The sequence below is a fragment of the Aplysia californica genome, unplaced genomic scaffold (assembly GCF_000002075.1).
Source record: "Aplysia californica isolate F4 #8 unplaced genomic scaffold, AplCal3.0 scaffold00062, whole genome shotgun sequence".
In the NCBI taxonomy this organism is placed as follows: Eukaryota; Metazoa; Mollusca; class Gastropoda; order Aplysiida; family Aplysiidae; genus Aplysia; species Aplysia californica.
In genome coordinates, this window is record NW_004797332.1 from 732528 (window position 1) to 758828 (window position 26301).

The following is a 26301-nucleotide window of genomic DNA, read 5'->3' on the forward strand; positions in this document are numbered from 1 at the left end:
TCTCAACATTGGTGACCCCGACGTCTTATGAACACGAAACCTTCTGGAACGTTTCCATCGTCAGCTCAAGGCAGCACTCAATGTCAAAGCGTGCACCACTTGTCCCGACTGGGTGGCAGAACTGCCCATGGTCATGATTCTTTCGGGATTCGCTCTTCTTGGCGACTGGACCCCGATTGTTCTCCAGCTCTTATAATATGGCTCAACGCTTCGCCTTCCTGAGGAATTTCTCCACCCCTTGACGCACGGGCCGTTGAACCAGACTCTACATGATTTCTTTACCTGTATTTTAAATTTTAAACATCCAACGCACTATGCGCTCAGTGCACCCTCCTACACCAAAGTTTCACGGACAGCGATCTGCTTACATACCCACACATTTGTCTTCAACAGGTTATGTTTACATCCGTACTGACTGTCACAGGTCCCCTCTTCAGCGACCGTATGAAAGGCATTATCGCATCATTGATTATATCACTATCAGTGATAAGTTTTTCACACTGCACACCAGGGGCCGCTCAGAGACAGACTCGATCCACGGACTCAAACTCAAAAGCTGCTTTCACATCGTCAGTTAACTGGACTGTCTTGCTGGGGTGTCGTCACGAACCTTCTCAAAATCAAAGACTGGACGTACCATCATCTCTACCAGTGATGAATCCGAACATTAAAAAATTTGACCCGCTCTGGTCGTATATTATATCATCACGATTACCAGAACAATTGTCATATCAATTCAATTCCTGGTTATTCGCTAGGTACATGTAGGCCTACATATACGCTGGGAGAGGGATACGTAATAGTTTACACGACGCCTGAGTGCAAAGTAGTCCAGTTAAACTAATTATGATGCTTCATTGTTAATGTGCGCATGTGCATATAAAGCGTTTAATGTAAACAAACCTTAATTCGTCGGTACTTAGTAAACTTAGTTCAGTTCCGTCAGTACTTAACTTAGTACTTGTTACTCACCTTCCAATCTGTTTCTCGGAGCTAGCTGCAGTATTAGTATTAGTAGTACATGTAGCTCTACTGTTGAAACGCTGCCTTCGAATTATACAGTTTTTCTGACAGTTTTGGACGTTTTGAGTTACCGCACTGAAGCCATAAGGTCAAAAACCAAATGTTCTATTTGGTCTACTGTATCAAAATCGTAAGATTTTTCAGAGCTGTTATCTATCTAGATACATATAATTCAACAAAGAATTACATTCGAAAAAGCTTGACCTGTTGTGAAACTCTAAACCTTTACGTCAAATTTCTCAAATCTGGGTAGGCCTACTGAACAGATAGAACAGTCAGAAGTTCTTAGGTAGCCAAATATGTCTTAAATTGACTTGGTGTGCAAACAAATAAATTAACGTATTTTCCCTCTACATTCGAATCCACATTTGTGTGCATACATGTACAATAAAAGATATATAGGGCCTACTTTGTATATTTGAATGAAATATTAACTTCAGACTTTTCATTTCCTTTTTGGAATATAATATATTTGCACAATTCAGTGCCTTTCAACTTCAAAGGGGGCACAGAGCAACTAGTCAGGCACAGATACCATGAACACTGAGAACTCAAAATTATGGATAGTTCGTACAAGTACAACTTGCCATTTACCGACTAGTAATAATAAAATTAATCTCTGCAATTTTTCATCAGTTAACGCGAATTATGAATGTGTTGAACACATTTGTCAATCCCAGCATGCTAAAGTTACCCAAGCCCAATTGTAATATAAAAATAAATAATAATATTAATAATAATAATAAATACATTCCGTCTTCTCATTATAATGTAATGAGAGGCGGAGAAACAAAAAGTACCAGCCTCTGTGGTGTAACATTCAGGCACTTTGCCATTGCATGCAGAAGAATAGAGTTCGATTCCAAAGAGTAGAGAATTTTCATCGAGTACCTCAGTCTTTCTGCTTGGATGTTAAAGGGCTTTCAGCCCGGGTCAACTCTAATTGAAAATTAATTAGAAGAGAAACAATAGAAAATAACTCCTCACAAAGAAGCAACGCAAATGTCTCAGAGCAATAGCAGTGAAGTCCACTAAAACCAAAACAGGACATTTTTGCAGTGTTTCTCTTCCTAATCAGATATCAGCAGTAGATAAAGCTTTCTTGGGGGTATTGGTACAAGTAGTGGTTAGGCTGCTGGACTCACAAACGTGAGGGTGCAGATCCCAGTCAGGGATGAAGTTAAGTCCTTCCTTTGGAAAGACACTGCAGGCCAACAGAAATGTTTGTCACCTGACCTATGATATAAGGGAATGGGTATCCGGAAAAAAATAAAAACGATGAAAGACCTTGTCAGTATTCGAGCGCTTCTAAAATAGCAGTTCCAGAACTTTTCCCAGGAATCTTAGAGTGTTCAGGAATACATGTATTATTATTATAAGTACAAGGTCTGGATAATAATGAATTGTTTAGCAATAAGAGCTGTTTTTCAAAATATAGATCCATCATCCAAATTACCAATACCCCGGGGTGGTGCCACTGGCAGCAGTGTCTTTAGGCCATTCCCAAAGGGGAAAATTTCTCGTTCTAATGCACTGTAGAATTGTAAATAAATGGGCTGATCCAACAATGTCATGCTCATAACTGTGCCTGAACAAACAACAGGGAACTGCTGCTTTTTCTTTCCTAATCCTTACTATCATCATTTTCCTCTACTTCTTTTGTACAGTCCGTGCCGGCTTTAAGCACGCCCGCATAAAGCACATTTCGGACTCAAGCACGCAAAACGGCTCTTACCGAATTTTTGCTACGCCTTTAGGCACGGTAACTTCGGCTTCAGGCACGCTTCATTTACAAGACAGTCAATATTTTCATGATGACCCATTGAAGTTCAAACACAGTCTACACCGCAGCAGTGAGTGTGTTAAGAGAAACACAAAGAACGCAAGTGATGGAGACACACACTCGCACAGGCGGAGAGGAAGGCAGAGAGATGCACACAGCCGCGAACGTAGACATAGGATCTAGCCTAGGGCAAAGCTACACACAGACAAAAAAAATACAAAGAGAGTCAGGAAGACAAGAAATGGAGGCTGGCTGCGATTTCACCTTTAACCCTTGCTATCCATTAATCCTGATTATGTATCACGCATGATGTGGGATGAAGGCGGTAGTGTGAATGTGGCACAGTGGGCAGTGGTACGCACCAGCAATGTGTAGGCCTAGTGTGCTGTATCGTTACTGGCCGTCTAAATTAAGTTTTCATTTCCTATTCGACCACAAAACAAAAACAAACAAGCAAACAAAAACTACCATGGTGGGTACAAATAACAGTGCACACTTTTGCGGGACCAAGACCTAGATCTACTTATAAACAAAGGGAAATAGCAGGGGACATTTTCTACATGAAAATCTCTGGATTATGTCTACCTCGCACTCAAGCACGCTTCAGCATTAAGCACGCTTAAGCTGTCTCCCGATGACAGTGCTTAAAGCCGGCATGGACTGTATATTTGTCACACTCTTGTGACCCGCTTTTTCTGGGATGCCTTGATAGTCGAAGTAGACTTTGTGCTGTTGAAGCTAGAGAGGTGAGCAGAGTAAGTCTGATTCCCTGTAAGGACTTCTTTGTTGACATCCACCCCTTGGCGCTCATATGACCTTATGCTGTTGCTTTTTTAAAAAAGTTTTAGAAGAGGTTTTATGGCGCTCGCAACTGCATAAGGTCATACTACTACTAAAACAAAACAAAACAAAACCAACATTATCATATCTTTTCTTCTAGTCGGGAGTGCTAAACAAAACAAAATTCAAATTCCAAACATCACAAAAGAGAAAGGAACTGTGGAATTAAAATTTTATCCTTTTTATACACATTTTAAACTTTTACAATATAAGTAATACCTTTTACAATTTATACAGTAAACACTTTCACAGGTACGCTCTCACACACACTGTTGTTCTACGAAATTCCATATAAACTTCAGAAAATTCAAAACAATCCAATTGCTTTGGAACTATTAATTACCAGTAGGTAAAAAGTATTTTGTCTGCTTAGTGTTGACTGTGCTATGTAAGACTTTGCCATACACCATTCTGAAAAGTGATGTACGACAGAGTCTTAACTCTTTAACCATGTCTGGACGGTGGCAGCGTCCGTTAGTCGAGGTCCGTAACCATGGCTGGACGGTACCACCATCTGGTGCGAAGTCATTACTGTATTATGGTACGGGGCGAATATAAAAAAGTACAAGTCAACAAGTCTTTAGTTTGACCCGGAAGTCAAAGATAAATGAATTCTATGTTTGAGTAATGCTTTATTGATCAGTTTGACACAAAACAAGCGGTTTTAAAAACAAAATATGTCGGGTCGCATTTCTACAAACACGAGAGAATTACGCGGAAACATGATTTTAAATTGCATGGTTAAAAAGTTAAACTGAGCGGTCGATTTTATCTTACATCAATCTCAACATTAAAAACAGAGAATCTTTATTTAACAATACAAAAAATCTAGTACAATCAAACCCGTTTACCGATTGCCTTGAGACGAGCATGAAGTCGGTAGTGTTGTGAGCCTGACGATATAAGGGGGTCGTAAACTAGCACCGACTGCTCACCGTCAAAGGAAATGATTAAAGAACGACTAGATCATAAAGGGCAACATTCATTACATGTACAAGTTAAGAGGCTTTCATTGCCTAGTGCAAAGCTGCATAGAAATGGAAAGCGATTTACTGTTGTGGCTTTGAAGGGTATGCTTTCAAATATTTGTGAGGCAGCGTGGTGGAATCAGGCGCTCGTCAAAGAAACTTGCATTTTTCCGCAGGTTTGTGAATTTTTATAAAATTTTCTTTTTTGGCTCAACACCTCTCATGCCCATTAAAGAACTCATTTCTGAGTGGATTTTTCTGAAAAACATCGATTAAAGGCACAAAAAATGTAAATTTTCAGTTACCACGGACTTTAATCTTTGGCGGCCATTTCTCACTAATTTTACCTCTGAAAACAGGTGACCCCCATCTCCTTCATTCGCAAATATCTTGACTTGCATTTAAGATAAATGGATATTTTTTACATCCAAATAAAGACAAGTGAACTAGCTTTAAACTTTAAGATTATACCAATAACTCTACATGCCCAAAAATAGACGAGAACCTGATTCCACCACGCTGCCTCACATTTGATAATTTCTTGCTTTTCCTGAGCAGTCAAGCCTAAACACTTTTCTGCTTTCTTGACTATAACATGTGGTAAAGACACAAACTGTGGCCAATCTTGCTTCATCTAGATCTTGTACCACTAATATTCTTCAACCAAGCACAGCTCGAGCTGAATGTTACGTCATGACCACGTAAGTTCAAATCAAAAGTTAAATGAACTGCTGGACCAGAGGCTTCTTGTCAAAAACATACTGCCCGAAAGACAAGACAAGGGTGGAAAAGTGGAATGGGCGAGAGGGAACAATTCAGTGACAAGCACTAGCTCAAGGATTAACTCACTGACTGCTAGGGGTTGAAATCCCGATTTAACCCTGTCTGTTGGTATTTCAATGGTGGTTTTTTTACAACATTCATTGTTGGATAATTATTCAAAGTCAAAGTAGACACTTATAATTTTCAAATTTTATCATTTTTATCTTGTATTTTATTGAAATGAAAACAGATTTACAATAGGTGTGATACAGTGGAACCCAGATTCAACGAGGTCGCCGGGCCAAACCTGAAATCTCGTTGAATCCGAGTGTTCGTTATAGCAATCACGAGGTTTTGTGTAGATAATTACCGCACTGAGCAAGTAATGTATAAAGAGAAGTCACAAGTAGTGCCTGAAATGCCTGCATATTACTATTAGGAGCTATGTAAAAAAAAAAAAGACCTATTCGTTCAAATGCATACACCTGTGTCATCTCAATTGTTTACCAAAAAATTGTGTTGCAGTTTAGAGCCTAGCATACCCGACACACGCCAGAGAAGACACGTGCGCGTGACAAGAACGCATGTGTTTGTATGAAAAAAGGCCGCTGATTGGTCGTATGCAATCGGGTAAGTGAATAATGGTTCACGATGCAGGTGCAATGGATAGTTTCCGGGAATAGATAAAGTTCGTTCTGGAAGAAAAATGAGCGAAGCCACGTCTGTGGGGGCTGTTCACCCTGGAAGCGACCTCGTTGAATCCGAACTCGCTGATTTAAGTGCTCGTAGAATCCGGGATATTTTTATTGAGTTTAAAGAAGACAAAAAATGGGGAATCTATCTCATTTCGTTGAATCCGAGTTCTCGTTGAATCCGAGTTCTACAGTACTTTTGTTTGTATGATTATTTGAATTACGAGCAAGAATAAACTCGGAATAGCTTGAGCCACTGGTTGAGGAAATGCATGAAGCACCTCAAGGGTACCTTTTTTTAACCCTTCTGAAAAGAATAATTAGGATCTTAGTACTCTAAGTCTAAGTCACTTTTGTGAATATCTAGTATGCCCTCTTTAAAAACCAGAACCCTTTGAAATGCATGGTTTTCCATTTAGAGGCTGGACAATCTGTTATGACTCACCTCCCAAACCCCCCCCCAAAAAACTACACCATGACCAATGGATCAAGGGGCTCAACTACAGAATTAAACAGACATTAAATAGCATGGCTTCTCTTTCCACTACTGCCAAGGTTAATCGTGGTAACTTTTGTGGTAAATTTACATTTGTTTAGTATTTAGAAAGGACAATACAATTGATGCTGTTGGCGGATGGCGATAGGGACAAATAAACAGTATGTTCATATAGGTGTTTCTTTTCATGCACTGGCAAAACCTGGCTGAGCTGGAGGTATAATTCAGAGGCAGTATATTGGGATGTGACTGTAAATTCAAAGGCTGGATTCTCCATTCACACCAATGAATGACCTACTTAAAGTTAAAATCATGCATATTATTACCACCAAACTTCAATGATGAAAATAACCTTTAAAAAGATGAAGATAACAACAATGTACAGTTCAACAGTTCAAATATACAAGCAAAGAGCATTTTGAAGAACAATACTACAGTGGAACTCGGATTCAACGAGGTCACCGGGCCTGACCTAAAATCTCGTTGAATCCGAGTGTTCGTTATAGCAATCATGAGGTTTGTGTAGATAATTACAGGCACTAAGCAAGTAATGTATATAAAGAGAAGTCACAAGTAGTGCCTGATATGCCTGCTTATTATGAGCCGTGTAAAAAAAGACCTGATTCGTTCAAATGCACACGCCTGAGTCATCTCGATTGTTTAACAAAAAGTTGTGTTGCTGTGTAGAGCCAAGCATTCGGCAACTTTTGATTCCATAGACCAGCGTACAATTCATTATGTAGATCTATGTCAAGATTAGCTTATCATCGTAATAGTGATCTGTTGCCGAGGGGGGAAAAAGACTGACGCGTTTGTATCTGTGGCGTCCAACGCCCAGACTGCTAGTGCCACCCCCCCCCCCCCCCCCCCCCGACACGCACACACAGCCGTACGTGTGCAGGCTGCCCATCTGACCCCGACACACACCAGAGTAGACACGTGCGCGTGTCAACAACGCATGTGTTGGCATGAATAGAGGCCGCTGATTGGTCCCATGCAATCGGGTAAGTGAATAATGGTTCACGATGCATGTGCAATGGATGGTTTCCGAGAATAGATAAAGTTCGTTCTGGGAGAAAAATGAGTGAAGCCGCGTCTGCGGGGGCTGTTCACCCTGGAAGCGACCTCGTTGAATCCGAGCTCACTGATTTAATTGCTCATTCAATCCGGGTTATTTTTATTGATTTTAAAGAAGAAAAAAAACGGGGAGCCTATCTCATCTCGTTCAATCCGAGTTCTCATTGAATCCGAGCTCGTTGAATCCGAGTTCCACTGTACGACTGTCTCTCTTTACAAGTGTTTACACATCACCCTCCGTTTCTCTACGCTGAGACATCAAACAGTACTCCGCTTCCCTCACATGATGCAACAGAGTTGGGTTGCTGTTCTGGAAGGCACAGAGTTGAACCTTCTCCAGGCACTTCATGGCCCTGTCCCAGGACACATGAGATGGTTGGGACTCCTCTGTTTCCTGTGGAACATCTTCCTCTGCTTCCACCACAGACTCTCCTTCCCTCCCTTCACCCTCTGATGGGTCAAAAGTGGTCAGATGATCATCTGCAGAAAAAATAATGGTATCAGTGATCATCTGTTTAATTTTCTTAAGAGTTTTACGGCACTTGCTACACAATAAAGCCATATATAAGTGCCGAAGATTAGATGTGTTACAAGAGAGTAACAAACACAAAAAAGAAAGAGGACAGAGATAGGGATGATAGGTGTTTGATGGGAAAAAAGAGCAAACAACACCAGAGCACCCTCAAACCACCCACAAGGGATCATCTGTAAAATACATGGTGGCACAAGTAAGATTAGAGAGAAAATGAGAGCAATTATCATTTTCACTTTTACTCTGTTGCAAGTAAGGTCTGAACATTAGCAATTTTATCAAAAAGGAAACATGGTCTCCTGTACACTACATGGTGGCAGTAGTGAATGTAAAGTGACAACGAGAGCAGTTTTCATTGTTCTTGGGTCTAGCAACTCAGCTGCAAGCATGGTCTGAGAGTATGTGAGAATTTTACCGCAAGGGAAAGATGATCATCTATAGAATACGTGGTGGCACAAGTTAGAAGCGCGTGTTTCCTTTTTTAAAGTTTTAGTATGTATTTTGCAGCACTTGCAACAAAATTAGGTTATACAACTGCTGAAAATTAGAGATGTTATTAGACAGTAACATACAAAGAAAATAGGAGGATAAATAAAGATGACTGATACAGTAGTCTCCGCCTAAGATTCCACTACTTATGGTCCCGGTTCGCCTAAGATCCTGCTGTTTTGTAAAACAGAATTTTTACTACATATAAAAAAGTCATCCCTAGGATCACGCTCTGACCCGCACTGAAGGAGTTACATTTGGCAAAGATCCCGCTTTTCAGGTAACAATTTAGTTGTTTGTTTTCTTTTAAAAAAAAAAAAAGAATAAGAAACCTGGGCGCCCTCAGCTGATTAACCAAGTAGCAAAAAAATGCGTCACGTCATGGATTATCTACTCTCATGAATGTGATCACACCTCTGTTGTAAATCTCGATAAGCGGTTACAATGTTTGCCCCAGACAGGATCGCACCAAGGTGTGAACTCGTTGACGCGTTGCTTTCCTGGATCATCTGAGCCGTCCGCCTAATCTTACATCACATACTAAGTGGGGAGGGCCTACAAGCAAGCATCAGACTGCAATCATCGTTCTCGTCTTTCAGTTTTGCGCTCAAACTTCCTAGGCAGACAGGCGCCCATACTCGTGGAATGTCTAATCGGTTTTGCATAATGTGGTCATCTGTTGGCAGTGAACCTGCCTTTTATTTTTTTTAAATTAGTCAGTGTGGTCACAACACAATGATTTATGATGCATCATGACATGAGCCGGGAACTTCATCTGAGATGGAAAGCAATACATTTTTGATTGGTGCGTTGCCTGAAGCCAACTGGTTCCCACCCGACAGTACACTGTATTTTTTTAAAAGCCCCACCCCCTCCCCGAAACAAAAAGAAGGGAAAATTTAACTCCTGAAAAGAACTTTTCGTACTCAGGGGTTACGCCAGTTCATTTTAAAGTAAGGGGAGATCATTGTACAGATGTTGGGCCTCACCATGAGTTACTGTGGATTCTTCCCTCTGGCCATTCGGTTAAGATCCCGGTTCGCCTAAGATCCTGCATTTTTTCCTTGCTCCCAAGCACCCGGATCTTAGGTGGAGACTACTGTATTTGAAACCACACCAGAGCCAACCATCCACTGTATGTGACAAAATTATCACAAGGGAAAGTTGCTGTTTTTGGCTTCACTTGTGGAACGTAAGCTCATTCGTCGGCCAGCTGTTCAAATGCACAAGGCCCCAAAATTATTTTTAATAAAAATTTTTATCAGTTTCTTATAATATGTGGTATCGGTTATATGAGCTTGAGAAACTTTGTGTCAAAACTAAAATGTTTAATGTTGAAAAAAAAGCAGGGAAAGATATAAATTAGGTAGCCTACAAATGTTAAAAGCATTAGATAAATTTTTTTATCTCCTAACAAATTAATTTTTTAGCTAAGGACAATTTTTTTTTCATTCCATAAAAGTCAAAGTTCTATGTAAACACACGAAATAGATTTGAATCACGAAGACAAATTAACATATTTGTTTGTTTAAATCAACTGTAACAGAATATCAATGCAATTAGGCACATTTTTAGAAAAACCGGCACTGAAAAGAAAGATATCAACAGAGTGAAATGGTAATGTGGATCATTAAAAATTATTATTAACTAAAACCTTACCAGGAGATACAGAAAACAACATTTTTTTGGAGAGGCCCTACGTTGACTGCATTTAAACTCATTCTTAAGACACGTATTTATTTAAATCCTATTTTACCAGCTAGATTGATTCTTCTTTCCACAGCAAGTGTGACCAGCAGCCACAGTGATTGTCTTTTTTGTGTAATGGTCTGCTATGCATGCATGTTTTATGTCACTGTGTAAGCTGCCAAATTATGTATTTTATTTTATTGAAAATTATTGCGACGCTATAAAACATACGTATATAATAAGTTTAAAATATTATCATTATTTTTGTTATTACCATACAATTATGTTATACAATACTGAAACACTCATATGAAAACAATAGTCCTCATTTTTAGGTACCATACAAATTTTTGGGGCTTGGTGTTCCATGGCTGTTGTTTAGAGTAAATTCAAACATGTACAAATTAATATGTATGCTGTACCTATTTTTGCAAAATCGTTGAAAGAAACCCCATCTGGCAACAGAGCTTTCCCGTCCTCTTCCGCAGAAGCTTGGGCTGGTGCTTCTGTGCCTTCCGTTACTTCCAATTGAACACCGTTCAGGCCACATCGAAGGAAAGCCTTGGAGATAAAAGACGGTGACACGCCCTCCCAAGCAGAACGAAGCCACACTATGGCATCTAGTACCGTCACCTGGAAGGGTCAGTCAGGTGCAGTGGGTTATATAAAAATTAAACAGACCACTTACAAAAAAATCAATTCAAAATACAGTTGAACCTACTCTAATGGCCACCTCTCCAAGACAATGAAACCACTTTCCACATCCCCTTTCGAGTTTTTTTCTATCAAGACCCTATCCAAGACAATCTTGTCTGAGACAATCACTCTTCTCCTCGACAATGGGTGGCCATCTTCGACGATTTTGACGGTATTTCTAAAACACTGAATTACACCAAGTTTGGTCTCAGTCCTAAGTCCATTATCATATACTTTCAGTTTTCCTCCATCATGCATAATATATTTTTACACTGTTACAACAAAAACAAAGATAAAATACACACAAACATCTAGTCTCTGGAGGTGCCTATGATGAGAAACTGACTCTGCTAGAAATAGAAAAGCAGCCTCCTCATGAAGAAAAGACTGAAATAAACAGGGAAACTTTAAAACAAAGATCTTTCCCAGCTTCCAGTAAACATTTCTGTTTATGACTGCCTCCTTGCAAGGACCCGATTTCGTAGTACACTTTTTAAAAAAATAAAAAGAAAGGTACTCACAACCGAGCCTTGTTTTTATACATAAGTGTGGTAATCTGGGTGGGATTTGTTGTTTGTTTTGTAAAGTGTTTTACGGCGCTCGCAACTGCATAGGTCATATGAGCGCGCGGGACACACCTAATATTTTCAGTTGGTAGGAAATTTTGAATTTTTGCCCGGGTGGCGGCCGAAGCCTACTCTTATCGATTTTAGACCACCAAGGGATCTTTAACGTGCGCAACTTGCACACGGGCCCTCCGAGATTTTTCGCCCTTGTCCGAGAAGGCTAGGTGTAGATCTTTCCTACCAGAAGATCAGGGGTGTGGCAGAAAGACAGCAGTAAGGAGGAGCCAAGGAGTAGCAGTAGAAAGGCTGCAGAAAGAGTCAGGAGCCCAGAGGAGGGGGCATAGGAGGTGAGGGGGTGGGGGCAGGAAGAGGAAATGAAAGCAGACAACAGAACATTGCTAGAGAGCAGGAAAGGAGGTAAATGGAGACAATTTTAGAGAAGAAAATTTTTCGGTCGCTGCCCGGATTCGAACCAGGGACCTTTGAATGAGAGGCCAACACCTTAACCTCTAGGCCACGAGAGCCCCCCGGGTGGGATTTGGTTTGCCTCTATACCGTTCTCAAAGGAAAAAATACCCCAGAAACAACAAAAGTAGAACAATAATACATAGAGTTATGATTAGGAAGCACAACATAAATTACCCCACTTAAATTAAACAGAAGATATGTGTAAACAGCCAAGAATAACCAACAAATTATGCACTGCAGGAGATGACGGCTCGGCTGAAAGCTGATCCTTATGAAAATTAGCAAATTTTTTCGTGCAATTTTGTGGGCTTTATTTAAAATAAATCAAGATTTCCTTTTAGAATTGTGGCGTTGACTAATTAACTCACTTTAAAAGCAAACTTTATACCCATTAATTTTCATGCTATCTTGACTTCAAATACAAAGCCTACAAAAGGGAGAGAATCATGAGAAATATTACAATTTATCTTACACAAAACTTCAAATTCATCACAACTAAGTACATCATACACGGACTCTACTGTAACTTCCTAGTTTAATTTAATTCTGACGAAATACGAGAAGCCAAAACATTACCTGCTTGGCAAGATCAGAAGTTGAGACTGACTGGTATTTCAAGCTCAGTAAGTGTCTCAGAAACTTCTTGCGATAGCAAACTTTTAGAGGGTGAACAATATCTGTGTAGAAAATCCCTGCTGAAGAACTATTGATAGGCAAAGTCTTGATGTGGCTATAAGAAGTACCCAAAGCAGGGACACCTGGATGCAACAGTAACACTATGTGTCTTTCCTCGTGTGACAACTTTTCGTTAAGTCGAGACAAATAGTTCTTAAAGATACTCTGTGTGAGCCATGATTTACTGTGAGCTGCATACTCAGGCATAAATTTGACCGGTAAAAGACCCGGTGAGAGGGATAAAGTTTGACAGCGTCCTACTATAAGAGGAGAGAATTTCTCTCCAACTCCGCTGCACATGAGTACCATTGAGATGCGTTGGTCTGCCTGCCGGCCATCTGCACACTGCTTTTTCTTCTGAAGATAAACAGGCCTTGGACGAGCTTTAAAAAAAAGTCCTGCACCAAGACAAACAAACACATTTTCCAGCTCATAACTGTCCTCAACATCGAATGCTGCAGGCCTTTCATCTCCTTCAGCCTGAGCTCCTCCCATTGCAAAATGTTGTAAATCCCTTGCCATTATCTTCGTCGATTTATGCTGCTTGTCTAATCCACTGCCGGGTTCACTAGATTTATGCTGCTTGTCTAATCCATTGCCGGGTTCACTAGATTTATGCTGCTTGTCTAATCCATTGCCGGGTTCACTAGATTTATGCTGCTTGTCTAATCCACTGCCGGGTTCACTAGATCTTTTCCTTTTTTTCAGTAGACCTTTTCGTAAGTCACCGGTTGGCAGTTTTTCTGTGGACTTTGCCCCTTCTGTGTTCCTTAATCCAGACAGCATTTGCTCATTCTTTGTGATATTATGTTGTGAACAATTAAAGGTCTCATCATCTTTAGACGAGTCTCCATCTTTTTCTCGCTCCACTTTCATGTCCGTACTATCATTGAACAAAGACTCATCTAAATTCTCTCCAGTATATAAATGATGTCGCTTTTTAAAACTATGTATCCAGCCATTGCTGGGAGAAAACGGAACTCCATATTCAGAGGCCACAGCAATAACTTTAGCCTGCAAAAATTCTCTCTTCACATGAATGCCATTTTTCCTCGCTTGTAATAACCACTTTACTACGACCTCTTCAACCTCTGGGTGCCTCAATGATGGTTTTAGAATTTTCTTCTGATGGACACAGCCATCATTCCAAATTGCTCTAACCTCTTCTTTTCTTTTCATTAAGTTAGAGATTTGTGTCTTTGACACATCAAAGTATTTAGCAATGGCAATATGAGATGCCCCCTGTTCACTCATGTCGATCGCCTGTATCTTCTCCTCCAGTATGAGGTGTTTCTTCACCTTCACTACACTCATCTTTGTCAGAGTTGAGACACAGTTTGAATACCTGTCGGGAAAAAAAAAGATAAAAATTATCAAGAGCAACAATATATAATTTCATTTACATTAATAAATTTGACCATAAAATGAAAAACGGTTATGCAACTCTCTTGTATTACACTGCACCAAGTTATTTAGCCACGAAAAACTGAACTTTTTATAACTTCAATAGTGCTCTCTGACGACAGAAACTACAAAGAATGTGGTGAGTAAGGCACATATGCCCTGAGCACCATCGAAATGGGGTGCATGTGAAAAGATCCATCTTTTCAAATTCAACAACTGGCACCTACTTAACACTTTCCACCCAGCCAGCAAAGAGAGCACAAAACCTTTGTTCCCATACACCAGCACTGTACCTGTGTCTTGGCAAAAACACCCCAATCAGTAGGAAATTTTCAGCACATTGCTAAAATTGAACGTGACAATAGGTTACAAAAAAAGAATTAAAATCTGAAAACCATTACATCTAGCACATTCATCACCTGAATCCTTGTCATGCAGTGTAAAGCAGCACTCACGCTAGGTCTACTCTGACATTTTAAAATAAATTCACTTTAATTGTAAACAAACTGATGTTTGCGCTCAAAGGCCACACAACCATTCAAAAAGGAAATTATAGGCTTGAAACCACCTTCCCTCTTCATTATGCCTCTCTAAATAAGTGATCAGTTAATTAAATAGTTAAAAATTGTCAGACTCATTTTGCTCTTAGAATATCGGTGACAGAAATTCACAACAATGCAGTGTATTAAGGGCCCAACAGGGATCAAAATTTCAAAACTTAGACATAATTGAATAATATTTTTCATTCAAGCTCACTTTATTGCACTTGAAAACTAGAGCCTTCACAAGACCCTGATCCTGACCCTACTACCTGAATCTAGGGTAAGGTTACGGTTTCAGGCCTGTCCCTAATCCTAAAGACATGATTCCAGTAAATGTGAATAAAACTTTCCTATCTGGAAGATTGCTGACTTTACTACAAGACTGCTGTATCATATGGCCAATCCAAGACCATTCTTCAGGGAACTGTGCAGGGGAGGAGAAGGAGAGGAAGGCAAAGAAAGAGGTGGACTGACAACATTGCGGAGTGGACAGGGAAATCCTTCGCCCAAACTCAGGCGCCCACAAAAAAAAAAGTGAAAAAAAGTGTAGGCAACTGACGAGGCTCTCTATCATACAGCGCCCCTACGATCCTCGTGGATTATGGGATCAGTGACTACTTACTGCTATTTGAGCCTTTGCCAAAACGTGGGGGTGTTTGCATGTAGACTTTTAATATCAACCTCAACTATAGGAAAAACATTTCTACTAAAAACGTTTTATGTGTCACTAAACTGTGGAATCAGGCACCTGTCAATTTTTGGGCATGTGGAGTTTTTCGGTGTCATCTTCAAGCTCCTTCATTTGTCTATCTTGCAATGAAAAAAAAAATGCCCATCCATCGCGAATAGAAGTTGAGATATTTGCAATTGAAGGAGGTTGGGGGTTGCCTGATTTCAGAGGTAAATTAGCGAGAAAATGACCACCAAAGTCTGGTGATTTCCATAGCTTGAGAGCCCTTGTAAACTAAAAATTTAGATTTTCTGTATCTTTAATCAGCGTTTTTCAGTAAAATCCATGCAGAAATATATTTTTACATAGACAATAAAGGTGTTGAAGCAAAAGTTAAAATTTCAATAAAACTTGCCAGACTGGTGGAAAAGAGCCAATTTCTCTGATTTCATTATTTTGACGAGTGCCTCATTTCACCATGATGCCTCACATTATATATATAATATAATGATGAATTTATATGTAAATGGCAAAGCAATAAGTTGTCCGATCTGCATGAGCAAATGTATTGATGTGAGTGTCTTATAATTAATCTTCTCTTCAAAGAAAGGTAAAAGCACTAGACTAATAATATAGAGGGCATTTTTACTCATCTCGAGCATACATGCATCAGTTGAAGGAGAATATAGCCAAACCTAAACCAAAAGCCAAGTGAAATCAAAATTTAAAATACTCTAATCTGTATTTATATTTTTATATCAGTTAAATATCATTGATAATTAATTGTTTATGTGCCTGGAGAAAGGTCCCAGTTGCTTGCAAAGCTGTTTTTGATTAATGGGTTTTTCTGAAAAGGCCAAAAAAGTCGTACCTGGTCAAAAATTTAATTCCATTAGAAAACACACATTCAACCCTTTCTAAATAACATGTTCAATTGAAAGGATTTTGCAATACTTCAAATCTAATTTTTTAAAAATATAAACCCTTTCGTTGCCAAGGGGTACGTGTTCCTAATGTCAGGACTTGTTTTCAACTGAGCTCGTTACCCAGAGAAGCAGCCTAATGTCTCAGTGTTAATGGACGCATGGTCTAGATCTAGTGCACCCATGACATATTTGGACACCGGGTCTTCGATTGTCTTGCTTGTCTCACTATTCTTTTTCCCCATTTCCTCCCATCTTACTCATAATTTCAAATAACCTGCAAATCTAAGTAAAAAAGTGAACCTATTTGCCTTTTTAAAAAGACTTCGATGCTTTTTATTATGTTCTACATGAGCATGCGGCTGCCCGCAAGCCTAGATCTGTGTTTATCGATCGCTAGCAAGCTTGACAGTAAAGTAATACTAGTAAATTTGGTACCGATATGCGCGTCTTTGATTTCGAATACAAATCTACACAGCCCTTGTGGCTAAAACTCCGTAAAGAAGAATTAGAGCCAGGTTATAAGAGTTCCATACATGTAACGTAACATATATATAGGCAACCAGGAGCGGCAAATATTTGCCAACTTCTGTGACGTACATGGTACAGCACAGCGCTAAAAATTTTGCATTTTCATGACATGCCAGGTATGCCATTTAAAGGCAATGAAGGGGTTAATTATTTTTGCAACATGTACTTCACCAAAGTCAAAGGTTTAAAATGTGCTAGAAATTGGGTCAACATAAATACAAAGGCAAAGCGGTGTTTCTCCAAACTTTGTTTTTACACCATGTGTTATCAAATGTGGCATATCTTTAAAACTATTAAAGATATTTGAAAAAAAATTTTAATCAGCATGTTCACCATCGAATTTGTTACTAGATCTATGTTACAAATGTCCTTATGCCTTATTGATTACTTATTTCACTATTCAAAATTTCAAATAACTAGGATCTTTCTCCATGCCACACACATTTAATAATATTAAATTATTAATAATTTAGGAAGTGCCTATTTGCAACGCCGCATTGCCATTGGCGCCAGTGCTAAATAAAACGCAGCGTTGCGATTAGCGCCAGAGCTAAATAAAACGCTGTGTCGTCGTCAGGGTCGGTGATTTTTTTGATTTTTTAAATTAAAATTTTAAAAATCGATTTTTTAAATTTAAATCAGATTTTTTTTATTTAAATCGGATTTTTTTTATTTTTTATATTTTAAAAAAAATGTCAACACAGTTTGGGATTTTTGGTGGCTAAAAGTATGTTCTTTTAGTGCGAAATGCATTGTCTTTATTTTAACTAATGATTAATTTAAGCAACTGCAAAAGAAAGCCTTAATTTGCTATATCAGTGAATTATGGCTAGAGACAAAAAATGAAGAAAATGTCAGTCTAAAAGGAAGGGGGGGGGGGGGGGGTAATTATGCATAGATAAACTTGCATTTTATTTTTATTACAGTGTGTGTGTGAGCACGCACTTGTGTTTGTCTAAAAAGAAAAAGAAAATGCTAATTTCAATTATGAAAAAAAGTAAATTGAATACTGTATTATTTTACTACTTACAGTGACAGGGGGGGAAAGCACACTTTTAAGCAATTTTAGTCTACTAAACCTTATATCTGTTTTATAAAACCAAGGAAAGGAATTCTGAACGTTTAAAGATGTAAAAACAGAAAACATTTTTTTAAAGTGATTTAAATCACTGAGTTTTATTTTTAAAATCAAGTTGATTTAAATATAAAAAAATCAACTGATTTAAATCGACCCGATTTAAATCAACCCAACCCTGGTTTTCAATTATGAAAAAAAAGTAAATTGAGAACTGTATTATTTTACAGTGACAGGGGGGAAATCACTGATTTTTATTAAAAGAATCAAGTTGATTTAAATAAAAAAAATCGACTGATTTAAATCAACCTGATTTAAATCAACCCAACCCTGGTCGTCGCGTGTAAAATTATAAACTTAATCTACATTTTGTTGTCAGAAGTTCTGATGGCCAAATGGACAGCGCGTCTGCGCTTGAAGCCAAACCTTTATTTTATGAACGTGGGCTCAAATCCCGGTCCTGGAAGGGTTGTTTTTTTTTGGTTGCTGTTGTCCTCTTCTCGACTGACCAACAAATTCTTCCCGTAATTATAACTTGTTGCTTTGTAGTTTTTTATGTAGCCTAGGCCTAGAGATGAAGCATACCCATTCTGGTTTTGTCCCCAAGAGGACCTCTTTACAAGGAAGGCCTAATTTAGTATAGTCTATGCTTTTCCTTTTACCAATTTAGGGATTTTAGGCCTGGCGGTCTTGGTCTGTGAGTCTTTTTTTTTTTTTTATTAAAAAAACTGGAACCGGGATTCGATGCCACGCTTGGAGGCACTGAACATTAGACTTACAGAATGTAGACAGCTTGTAACGTTCTCTAGGGATAACTTAAAGATAATATTTTTAGGAAGCTCTAGATCTATTGTACAACGACACTGCAGACAGAAAATACGGCTTATACCGAATGGCATCCTTTGTTATTGTTATCCAAGCGTCTTTCGACTTACTTGCTCAATCTCAAACTCAAATGACTATGATTATGAGACTACGTCTAGTCTACTTTTGTGCAAACAATGTCAGAAACAATTGTTAGATCTAATCGAGATCTAAATCTAGATCTACCCAATATTGATTGGAATAAGACAACTTCATAAAAAAGGTGTCAAATCCTAGGAGGTTTATCAAGAAACTGAGAAAGCTACCACAATTCAGGCAAAACTACAATATTATTATGTAGAAACGATGGCTATAGATCTAGATCTAAAACTAGTACTGGCGTTTCAAATTGCATGGGAGCTATTCAGAACGCGGCATTTCAAATAGCGCCTGCCAATAATTTAATAGAAATATTTGGGGGAAGTTTGAAAAATAAGAATGTGAATATGTTAGGCGCGTTCTATTGATCTGCACAATTGGTGGATAGACCTAATTAACTTATTACGGAGTGATTATTCTCACCCGCCACCCGTGTGGTTCTAGGGGCCCTGTCCAAGAGACAGGGGAGCAAAGAATAGGACCACTGTATCCGTACCGCGCATGTCGTAGAAGGCGACTAAGGTCGGTTGGGCAAAGGGTTAGCAGCCCTTTCCCATAAAACAAAAGCAGCTACAAAAACATCAACAGCAAAAACAACACGACCGCCAGTTCTGGAAGATGGAGGACCTTCATCACCGAGGAGAGGAGAGAATAGGGAGTACATGGAGGCGAGCGGTATCAGCGGAAACTGAAAAAGCGGGGACATCATGGAAACAGATAGAAAAGGATGCTCAGGACAGGCTTCGCTGGAGTAATGTTGTTGATGGCCTGTGCTTCACTGGGAGTTAAAAAGGGCAAGAGAGAGAGAGAGATTCTCACCCACGGTGAGGATAAACTGGATATTATTCTCACCCGAGGTGAGAATAAAATTGATACTATTCTCACCCCGGATAACGACAGCCTACTATTCTCACCCGTTTTTTAAGTTTCGGGCATCATTATACATAGGACCCCTGTCACTGGGCGCTCCAGGGGACAAAACTCGCCTCCTCCTCTCACTCCGCTGAGAGCACGAGGCGACTAAAATCGCCAACGGGCTGGCCAGCTTTCGAGCGCGAGAGGCGACTATTGTTGATTTGGGGGAAAAACTTATCTTTTGACCAAAGAGCGTCACCTTTTGTTGCAACAGTATTAATTTATTGGTTCTGTAATGGACAATTAACAATTTTACTCTTGAATGGTTTAACCAATCAAAATTAAGAAAAAAATAAGCCTATGGTCAAGGCACTGCGTTCCTTAACTCTTGTCCTGCGTCTGTGCCAAGATGCGAATCTTATCAGCAACCGATTACGTCGGGCGTGCCGGGCAGGCCGCCGGGGTCACTCAGTGTGTACTGTTGGTGTACAGCGCGCGTGCCGGGAAAAGTGTGTTTTCGCCATGAATACCGAGGGAGTGTGTTAATCGATGATGAAAATAACGCTCTATCTTTCATAGCTTTCTTTCTATTTATAAAGTGTTACAAACACATGAATAACCCCCTCTCACAACCTGATAAGACATTACGAGTAGTTACGCCCATTCGAATTTTATAACCTTTCTAGACGCTCTTGTCGTTATGAATGACCCGAGGTTTGAAAGGGTATAATATAGGTCAATTTTCAAATGTTTTACACTCAAATTGTTCTTTGTACCTGCATAATGGTATTCAAAACTATCAAACAAGCTTATTTTTTATCAGGTAGTATCATTTCATACAAAATCAAGCTCATTTGAAAGACTTTGTAGAAAAATGGAAGTCTTGTAAAAGTTGTTTCCGGACTATCCTTTTGAGCTCCTCATGTCTAAGTGGGTCGATTTCTTCTATAATTTCATTGGACGAACATCTAGAGCTACCAACTTTGCATGCTTTGAATGAGACGTATGCCTCGATTACGAACCAAGGGAGGCGGTTCTAGAAGAAGGTCCCAAACGCACACAAACTCAAGCAGACTGACGCACACACACTTGACCTGCATGAATGGGGATCCGACTCGGGACCCGAATTTCACGTAAAAGATGATGCGCAGTGCGCGTGTGCTGAGCCAGGGGCTACACTGATTCGGGACCAGAACGTGGGCGAGGTGCCGAAATATACAACAATTTTAGACAACAAACATTTCTTGTTCCCTCAAATAAAAACATCAGTCAGAAGTAAAAGACCTAGGCTTCTGATCTGTAACAAAGAAAGATACAGAAGGTCACTTTTACCATCATCTATCAAAATGCTTCCATCTTAACCATCTTGTATAAGTATATTTACGACCTTAGAGCATCATGCATCAAAATAACATTGAGTGTATATCTAGCTTACGATTATTATTGTTTATATTGTTGCTCATTTATATTATGCATGTGATTGTAAGCCTACTTGTGTGTGCATGTGTGTGCACGTGTGTGCGTGCGAAACCAATGTGCCAGGATATGGACAATAAAGATGTATCTTATCTTATAGGCTTATCGGGCGACATTGTATATAAACCCGGCTCCTGCAGGATGAGGGTTAAAAATAATCGTGGGTTCTGCTAGGGATAACAATTAAACATGTTTTTTTTGTGTTGTAAATAAAATAATGCCAATTCTAACATTACAATGACAAACTATTACTAGATTCTAGATCTAACATTATTTCATCAAACAGCGTTCAGTTAAGGCTATAATTTTTAAAAACAAACTACTCTGGCAAGTGAATTCCTTTCTGAATTTAGAATATAATATTTACACTTGTCAAGGGTTTTGATGAAGATATGTGTGCATACTCTCCACTCAAGATTTTAAAAAATGAAACAATAACAATCCCCGCGGGAGTCAAGAAAAATCGGCCAGCGCTCTGGGGCAGGTCACGAACCTCTTACAATTCACAAATTATTTTATCATCCGTTCTCAACACCCAGGTAGGCCTAAAAATCCATTGCATTCTCAGACTGGGTGAGAATAACATATCACCCCGGGTGAGAATAAAATTATATTTTTATTTTCACCCTAGGTGAGAAAAACAACAGCCTTAAATTTATTCCACTTAAAAAACTTTAAAATGCTTTTATCCTCAAAAATATCAAAATCAAATCTCTAAGAACTGTTCAGACATTAATATACATATATTATACATAGTCTACATTTATTTATGAAAGTGACTATTCTCACTCGGGGTGAGAATAGAAATACGATCGACCTCTCACCGCGGGTGAGACTTGCCACCGTTGGCTATTCTCACCCGGTGTGAAATAAGACCTGTTTTTCCTAATTTCTGAATACTTTCTATCGGTGTGGACGATCAAATGGATATAAGCAAAGAAAAAATTACGTAATAGCACAAAAGTAAGCTCTAATTTGATCGTCTACAAAGATGCTATGGCATGGCTATTTCACTTTTCGAATCGAGCTGAACTACGCGGGTCACCATTTTGTTTTGCCCGGAAGTTATCGCAAGATCTACTCCTCCCCTCTTCTCTTTCTCTTTCTGAATACTGTCTATCGGTGGGGACGATCAAATTGACCAAAACAAAGTTAAAAAATGATGTTTAAACACAAAAGTAAATTAATTTGGTCGTCTACTAAGATGCTACGGCTATTTGACCTCTCGAATCGAGCCGAACTACGCGGGTCGCCATTTTGTTTTGCCCGGAAGTTCTCGCGCTACTCCTCTCTCTCTCTCTCTCTTTTTCTCTCTCCCTCTCCACTGCCCACAGACAAAATTGTACACTTTTTTTAGGCTAACAACAGTAGTAATGGAACGTTTGTTCACCGTCACGGCGCAGAATTCTAAAAATTTTCTGTTATCACAGTATAGAATTCTGCGGTTCAGGGTAAACGCAAAATTGGTTGGCCTAGATCTAGGCTATAACGGTGAACGCACACCGGGTGAGAATAGCCAAAAGACTCGCCTGCGCTATTCTCACCCCGGGTATATATAATATGCAAACAAAACAACAGGGTATCATAGATCTAGTCTAGATTCTAGATCTATTATGTTATACAGTGGAGTCCACTTATAACGAGTCCTGAAACAATGAGAAGTCTGTTATAAAGACACTATTCTAAAAGACCGTTTTTTCTCCTTCTTTATCTTTGTAAATAAAATACTGTCTATTGCGCAATCAGACCGTCACGCAAGTCGGTTTTAACGGAATATTGCTGCTGCTGTGCACAGCGCACAGACCAATTACATATATTATAAAACCTTGCCAGTTGAGAAAGTTGTCAGTGATCCAGCGAAATTAAGAATGGGAGAGCCTACAAGAACCAACAATGAAGGCCGGAGCGAATGAGTGGGGAGGGAGTGGCATACGCAGACAAGCAGAACGCATCGCGTGATAGGCCAGCCCAGTCTAGATTATCAAGGCATACCGAGCCTCTCACTTCTTTGGTGCGGGATGGAGAAGTCACAATGCTGTGATGGATGGAGTGAATGTGTGACGTTCTCGAGCAGACGCAACGCACCACAGGGTGTGGTGGGGTGGGGGACAACCCAGCGGGCGAGTTGGCCTAGAGCCAGAGCCCCTTCTTTCTGATCACCAAAGCCGATTTGTCAACATTGCTAGTACTAGAGAAAGAAACCTGATTCGATTTTTGATCAAGTAAGACCTAGAGATCATGTTGAACAAATCATCATCAGGGGAAATACAAAAAGGAATAAACAGAACATAGATTAGGCCTACTTTAGACTTTACTATTTCCCTTGAATTTATTACTGGATCCCTTGTAACGAGAATCCTTCTATAATGGATATTTCGCACCGGTCCCCTCCCTCTCGTTATAACAGGATTCCACTGTATCTTAAAAAATTTTGATGGTGATGGAGTCATGTGGCCAGAGCTGTTAAAGTACTTTTAAAAAGGTACTTAAGTACAAATTTAAGTACAATCTAAAATATGTACTTAAGTACAGTAAAAGTACTTTCCTGTAAAATGTACTTGAGTACAAGTACTTTTAAAAAAAGTACTTATGAGTACATTTTGAGTACTTTCTGCTAATATGCTAAAACACTTCAAAATGCAAAACATCATATTTCCTATATTTGACAAATTCGGCCATTTATTACTAATAATGTAAACAGTATACAAAGCATTTGAATATACGCACTGAACGTAGAGGTGGAAATTGTCCGTGAAATTGAAAAAAACAACCCAGCAAACAAACAGACGCAACTACTGAGTAAGTGATATTATGAATAGAATTTGTTTGAGTAAGACAATATGATCTAATGTAAGTCAGTCCTAGGGGTAGGAAAGTAGGAAAAGTATCAAAATTGGAAAATGTAGAGACAAAGTTGACCTAAGAAAATAAAAAATTGATGAAAATGGCCAGCAAAAAAAAAGTGCTTTGAATTCTTTAACAAATCCTCAAGGAATCAAGGTAGTCTTAAGCACAAACCACAAAAAAAGGAAAAAAGAAATTTAGGTAGCCTAAAAAATTGTTAGATTGATATACATTGAGAACTCGATTTCAGTTTCAACTGATTATAATATAGTGGTAAGACAGAGTTTGGTCACACTGTGTAGTCCACGGCGCCCACGGCAAACCAAAATAGGCCTACATGTAATTTCCTAGAGTCTAGTAAGTGTAGTGTAACCAAAAATTCTCTACTACAGTAGTCTCCGCCTAAGATCCTAGTGCTCGGGAGCAAGGGAAATATGGGATCTTAGCCCGACGAAGCTAAGGAAGAATCTACAGTGACCCAAGAACTGACGTGACCCCAGGGTAGGTTTATGACATATGGCGAGCAAAGAGTGGTCATCCTTGATGACCAATCACAGTGGCATGAGGCAAGCCATAAATCATAATATTATACCGTACACTCATTAGCATATCGTCTCGAGATCTTTATCTACGTTTATCCAGTTGCCCCTCCCCTTTACCTGTCCAAAAATTGTAGCCTTCCATCTCTGATTGAGTCCCCCCGCCTTTGTCGTTACGTACCATTACGCTGTGACCACACCAATTAAAATTCAGGCTGTCTCGCAGTTTCGGGAATAGAGAAAAACTGCCTTCAACTTCAATGGTCAGGGAAGAGTTCACAGTTCGATGTGATCCTGCCTGGGGCGAACTTGTAGGCCCAACCCACCCAGCGAGGGATGAAAGTTCAGGTGGCGAGCTCAGATGCGAGTGCGATGTTTGGGGAAAAGAAACGCCCATCGGTCTGTTCACACCTCGGTGTGATCCCGTCTGGGGATCATTGTACCGTTTCATGGAGTTTTACAGCACATGTGATCACTTTCACAAGAGTGGCTGATCTTTGACGCGACGGGCAGTTCTTTAATCTCAACTTTTAACTCTTGGTTGATCGGCTGTGCCCGCCCGGGTGTTTGTTCTGTAAATTATGATCGGAAATGTCGGCACTTATTCTTTCATTAAGCTTCAAAAGTACTCAAAATGTACTTGAAAAGTACTCAAAAGTACTTTTATAAAAAGTATCGGAGTACAGTAAAAGTACTGATTCTCAAAATGTACCGGAGTACAGTAAAAGTACCGAAAATTGTAACGTAAGTACAAGTACCGGAGTACTTGTACTCCGTTACTACCAGCTCTGCATGTGGCATGGCCATGGACTGGACCAATCTTCCATGCCTCCATTGAATTTTATCATCATAATCATGATCATGATAAATGATGATATTCGTCATCTTGTAATCTAGATCTAGACCTGGTTGTGGTATTAGTTAAGAGTAAGTTACCAGCGATGTTCAGAGCAAAAAAGTGCTATCTCATCAATGTAAATCCTCTGTGGTGAGAACGCTGTTGACAATCAGGTTTTGTTTAGATAGAGGCATCAGTCTGAGATCCAATTTTGAGTTTCGGGTTTCGTTAATCTTTACTCCTTACCAGTGTGACAGTGACTTTTTAAATTTTGCCAGAGACACTAAAATATATAAACTTTCCTGTGCCTACATTTGAAAAAAAACAAAAACAAAAACTATTGTTAAACTAATTGAGATAAAACCATTGGTAGATACATATTCTGATAAAACATACTGAAAGAGAGTAATTATTGAATTCCTAAATATCGGTTAAAATTATTCACAAACCCTTCATACTTTCTCCTTTCTTTTCTTGGCCTTAGTTTGTTTTGCTAATTATTCGAACCTTTCGGACGTCATCTTTTATAAACACAACTTGCCAGGTTCTCCTTACCCAGTGGTAGACCAATATAGGGTTTCTACCAATCAGCGCACAACTCGAATGCATAAGCTGGTTAAAAGTAGTAACGCCATTGATACAAGCCTGAAGGAACGTGCAATGACGAAATTGATGTATGGCGAGCTGTACAATTTAATATTGATTTATTGTATTTTAACGTAATTATAAAAATGTGTCCGTCTATGTCAGATGATGACCAATGCAGCCGAGGTGGAGTGTATAGTATCAAAAGCGAAATAGAATTATTACAGGTTGAGATGAGTTAGTGGCTTCTGCATATCAGGCCAATTGAGACCATTTCTGGAAGAGAATACTTTGTCACAT

General features: G+C 39.3%; 1 protein-coding gene across 4 annotated transcripts; it reads right to left on the reverse strand.

Moving 5' to 3' along the window:
• Nucleotides 1-7637: 7637 nt before the first annotated feature.
• Nucleotides 7638-26010, reverse strand: LOC101860960. Of its 4 annotated transcripts, XR_220221.3 has the most exons (5): nt 25515-25850; nt 12658-14101; nt 10774-10984; nt 9652-9875; nt 8040-8121 (listed from the first exon to the last, which is right to left on the reverse strand). XR_220221.3 is itself a non-coding variant. In XM_005093359.3 (4 exons), exons 2-4 carry the CDS (start codon nt 14068-14070, stop codon nt 7865-7867), a joined length of 1881 nt encoding a protein of 626 aa, XP_005093416.1. In that variant the 5' UTR covers nt 14071-14101; nt 25875-26010; the 3' UTR covers nt 7638-7864. The 4 variants fall into 4 exon arrangements, 3 of the variants coding, with proteins under 3 accessions (XP_005093416.1, XP_005093415.1, XP_005093414.1); XM_005093359.3 differs by lacking the exons at nt 9652-9875; nt 25515-25850 and adding an exon at nt 25875-26010 and having other exon boundaries at nt 7638-8121; XM_005093358.3 differs by lacking the exons at nt 9652-9875; nt 25515-25850 and adding an exon at nt 25866-26010 and having other exon boundaries at nt 7638-8121.
• Nucleotides 26011-26301: the final 291 nt, after the last annotated feature.